This window comes from Triticum aestivum, chromosome 2A (genome assembly GCF_018294505.1).
Source record: "Triticum aestivum cultivar Chinese Spring chromosome 2A, IWGSC CS RefSeq v2.1, whole genome shotgun sequence".
NCBI classification, from domain to species: Eukaryota; Viridiplantae; Streptophyta; class Magnoliopsida; order Poales; family Poaceae; genus Triticum; species Triticum aestivum.
This window is the reverse complement of record NC_057797.1, coordinates 647,756,756-647,761,199: the sequence shown is the minus strand read 5'-3', so window position 1 is coordinate 647,761,199 and position 4,444 is coordinate 647,756,756. Positions and strand designations below refer to the sequence as shown.

Below are 4,444 nucleotides of genomic sequence, written 5' to 3'. Positions count from 1 at the left end.
CTGAAGTGCATAACAAGCGACTACAAGTGGACAAGCTGATGATTCAACTCAAGAACTTGAGGTTGGCTTTGGGACAAGGAATGGCTACACATTTACTATCTAGCTGCTTTTGACATGGATGGATGACATCGGTCCCGACATTGAGATATGTATTTTCTTCTAAAGATGAAGGCATGTTTATACTATTAATAGGAACCATTGTTGTATGATCGTATGAAAGGAGTTTGACTTGGTTGCAGTAGAAGATGATGTCATCATGGAACTGAATACACTTCATATGATGTTTATGAGAGAAAATACGCGTGTGATTAACAAGTTTTACCCACACTGGCCGAAAAAAGTTGCAAACTTGCAATGAGTGGTGGTGCAAAGCGACAATGGAGGTCTAGGGCGAGGGTGAGGTGGCCTAAGCAGCCAACCGGCCAAGGTTGTGGCGAGCTAGCAAAACCACGACTATAGGGCCAAGCAACGGATCTGAACTAACCGAGCATGGCCTAGAGTTAATTTTATTTTTTTGAATTTCGCCTAGAGCTAATGACTTGTCTTCACTGACATGACAACGGTCCTGTTTGGATACTCTAACACAGTTAGAGTTAGAGTTATTTTCTAACCCACTCTAATCCAAATAAGCACCTCTCCACTGGAATAGTTGGGTTAGATGAAACTAACCTACTCTAACCCTCCCTGTTTGGATACTTTTGGGTTATTTGAGCCTCCAACTAACCCAAACTAGCTCTAACTCCATGATCCAAACAGGGCCAACGTTTTAATAATGTATCCCATTGCAACGTAAGGGTAATTACCTAGCTGGTACATATTCGTCAAGTGAGCCGGAGAAAAAGGTTGCCGTCCATACACAATCGATTCACCACTACGCCGAGGCACGCCCAAAGGACCAAAACAGAACAAATCGCCACCGCTCCACGCCTCCACCGGTGGTGCATTCGCTAAGCTAGGCGCAGGGAACCTAGCGCGCCACAGATACGGTCTGCTTCACACCCCACCAACTGCGTGTCAAAAGTTGAAGTTGCTCCACCGCGTTCAGGCCCGATCAGGCGAGCGCCGTGAGAAATGGCCGGAGAGGCGCCCGCGCCACCATCGTCCCAGTCGAAGAAGCACCGACGCTCGACGGCATCCTGGACCAGCTCGCCCCAGATGGAGCCGCTGCCGCTCAGCGTCGTCGCGTTGCCCAGGATCCAGAGGCAATGCTTGCAACCAGAAGTAAGCAAACCGAGAGATACCAGGTCGTTTTCCAAGTTCAGGTAGCTGTACATTTCATCCAGGTCTCGGCGTGCCTTGCCCTCGTCAGGGCGACGTTGGCGCGTCGCCGGTTGGAGAGGAAGCCGATGGAGCCCGTGGCGTTGGACCTGACGGTGGAGAGGATGATGATGTCCTCCTCGCTGCCTTGGAACCCATCCACGGAGTTGACGCGAAGAATCAGGGGGCGCATCGCCCTCACGTCCCCTATCCTCCCCTGAATCGCCTCCACCTGCGCGGCGTACGGGCATATGACGCCCACGCTGACCACCTGCCCCGCACTGGCACAAGCTGCACGGTAAACCGCACGGCATGAGCTGGGAGCATGCAAATGTTCAGAGAAAAACTCAGTGGCAGGCCATGCGGGCGCACCTTGCTTGAGACTGCGCAGTATCTTCAGGATGGCGGCCACCTCGGCCATGTTCCTCTTGCTTCGGCCGCGATCTTCCCTGCCGTCGACGTTGATGAACGAGTATGGCCCGAACATCGCGCCTGGGAGGTAGCTACGCTCGTGCGTCGTCTGCGTCACGTTGGGGCCGTCCAAGATCTGCCTGTCGTAGAAACTGATGTTCGGGAAGACGCTGATGGAAGGGTGCATCCTGTACTGCATGTTCAGGAGGTGCTTCCTGTGCCCGAGTAAACCTAGTCTTTCAAATAGGCTTCTACCCAGCAACGCACTATCTGAAACCTGCAACAAGTAATAATGCTCAAGTTTGTGGATAAACATAACAAGAGCTGCATTTCAATTTGAACGGAGAACTGAACTGATACAGACCTTGCTTTTCACGGTTGCCGGCAACTGGCACTCGTCGCCGATAAGAACTGCGTGCTTCAGCCCGGAGACTTGCAAGGGGATGAGGGATTCGCATTCCTTCAGCTGCGCAGCCTCGTCGATCAGCAGCAAGTCCATCTTCTGCTCGTTCAGCTTCGCCGAGCCAGACACGGTGCAGAAAACAAGGGAGGCGCTTCGAAGGCAGAACTTCTTGATCGTGGGGCCATGGCGCGTGCGAGGAAGCTTCAGGTCTCGCGCCAGAGCTCTCGTGACGCCCAGGATCGCCGCCATGCTCCGCCTCAGGGCGCGAGCTGTCTCTGAACCATGGCGTTGCTCTCCCGTCGCCGTACGCATGAACGCGTCCCTCACGACTTCGTTCCCGGCGTTCTTCCCGCCGAGTAGTTTGCCGAAGTCGCCGAGCATCTTGGTCAGCGAAGCGATGTTCTCGCAGCTCTTCCCCAGGACGATGTCTCTAGGGACGTGCGACATGATTGTTCTGAAGCACGCGCTGAGCTTCTGGGAGATCTCGTGGAACCTTGACCTGACGAAGGACGACTCGGGTAAATTTGTGCTAGTATTCTTCTCGCGTGCTAACTGATACTGGTGTTTCAGGGTTATCGGATCTGTCAGAAAGACTTCCAGTGACAGGAGACCCGGCTTCCAGCCCGTCGCCGGCGAGAAGCACTTGCTTAGCCGCTTGACGCGAGTGTCCAGGAAGATCTCGTTGAGGTCGTTGTCGATGGCCATGCGCTTCCTGTTGCCGAACAGCAGCAGATCGCCGTGGCACCCACCGGCGCCGGCATTCGGGTGCTGCTTCCTCAGCGCCAGGAGGCGGGACGCGACCTGGCAGATGGCTGTGTTGGTCGGCGCGCACGTCAGGACCCGGAATTTGCTCTGGCTTTTCGTCGTCATCGACATCGTCATCACCGCCAGCAAGAGCACGCTGATGGTCTTTGTTTTGCCCGTGCCGGGCGGACCCCAGATGAGGCTGAACTTGCTGCTCGCGCCGCCGCACTGCACCGCCGAAATGCAGCTCAGAATGGCGTCGGCTTGCGACTCGTTGAGCTCGAACGGAGATAGCGTGCCGGCCGTCAGTAGAACGCCGGTGCCGCCGGTCAGTGAAGTTCCCTGCATGGTGCATGCCGATCAGAGGATCATTCACATGACATGAGAGAACCATAGAAACCAACTCCCAATTCATGCAACGATCGATGTACACCAAGCTTAATTAATTACGCAGAAGCAGAACTGCTTGCCTGCATGGTGTTATCGCCGGCGATGACCTTGACGAGGTCTGCATTCCTCTCGACGGCTGCTTCGTAGTTGAGGCACCGCCAGATGCGCGCGTAGGGTATGAAGCTGAGCAAGCTGACAACAAACGCGTAGCAGGTTACATCTTCTATTACCTTGGACGCTCTGACCACAAAGCTACACTTGTTGGGGACGTCCTTGACGTGCGCGAGGCAGTAGGGGCTGCCAGGCCGAAGCGGCGTCGCCGCCGAGAGCGCGACGATGTCGCCGATGCATGGGGAACAAGCACCGCGGCGGCCGGAGACGGTGACGCGGTAAAACGGGGTGATCTTCTTGACGCCCTTGGCTCCCTTTGGAACGAGGCTAACCAGCGACCGTATTTGCACGGGGCTGGAGCCATTGGGTTGCGGGTCCAAGGCGGAGCTCATCTCCGCGCGGATCTCCTCCAGCAACGGGGCCCTGAACGAATCCAGGTAGTTCTTCAGGCCGAAGAACCTGTCAGGTATCGTGTTCACCTGTGACAAAGAGATGCACATCACATTCACCGTCGTCAGGTGCTCTGCATGATGGCATGATCCAAGCTGGGAAAATGGTGATCGGGCGTATGCGATCGATCCAATTGCATACCTTGTCTCTGAAGAGGTCCTGGTTGGCGACGTCTTGGAGGGACCAGGAGAAGATGAGGTTGACGAGCTCGTCGTCGTCGTCCTGCCCCTTCCTCCTCTTCCTCGCTCCACCTTTCTTCCCCATCTCGGCAATCGATGTGGCCTTCAGCCCTTCACCGTGATGGGTCACTGCCGCTCCCCGTGCGTGCGTATGTGTAAACCGTACTCTTCACAGTCTATGGACTGGTTCTGGACTACAGTAGTATTGATTGTTTGCTGTGCATGCAACCACCAACCGCGTGCCTCTGCCCAAGATAGCGCGCAGCACGCCTGTGATCTCGTCTCTTGCGGTTTCGAGGACGAAGCGGCTGCGGCTGCTGGGCTTCCGCTCTCGGTTGATGCGACGTGAACATACTACCATTGATCGAATGCGAACGAGAGAGAGCGTACTTCATTCAACACACTTTGGCCATTGATCGGATGTAGTAGGAGTAGTAGCAAAACCGATGCATAGGACGTGTGCGCACCACTAACTCTACCGGTTAACCACCGTGCACAG

General features: G+C 55.1%; 1 protein-coding gene across 1 annotated transcript; it reads right to left on the bottom strand.

Annotated features, from left to right (window-relative positions):
• Positions 1-947: 947 nt before the first annotated feature.
• On the bottom strand, positions 948-3,773 carry LOC123191806 (helicase sen1-like). The gene is made up of 5 exons (XM_044604399.1): positions 3,274-3,773; positions 2,033-3,157; positions 1,630-1,945; positions 1,361-1,548; positions 948-1,208 (listed from the first exon to the last, which is right to left on the bottom strand). Exons 1-5 carry the CDS (start codon positions 3,706-3,708, stop codon positions 948-950), a joined length of 2,325 nt encoding a protein of 774 aa, XP_044460334.1. The 5' UTR covers positions 3,709-3,773.
• Between the last annotated feature and the right edge of the window lie 671 nt (positions 3,774-4,444).

Bases quoted from the DNA above. Each gene is read 5' to 3' on its own strand.
- LOC123191806 (XM_044604399.1), bottom strand. From the start codon at position 3,708: ATGAGCTCCGCCTTGGACCCGCAACCCAATGGCTCCAGCCCCGTGCAA. The intron at 1,946-2,032 runs GTCTGTATCAGT...TACTTGTTGCAG, and splicing joins CGGCAACCGTGAAAAGCAAG to GTTTCAGATAGTGCGTTGCT. The intron at 1,209-1,360 runs GCCACGGGCTCC...TCTGGTTGCAAG, and splicing joins TCTCCACCGTCAGGTCCAAC to CATTGCCTCTGGATCCTGGG.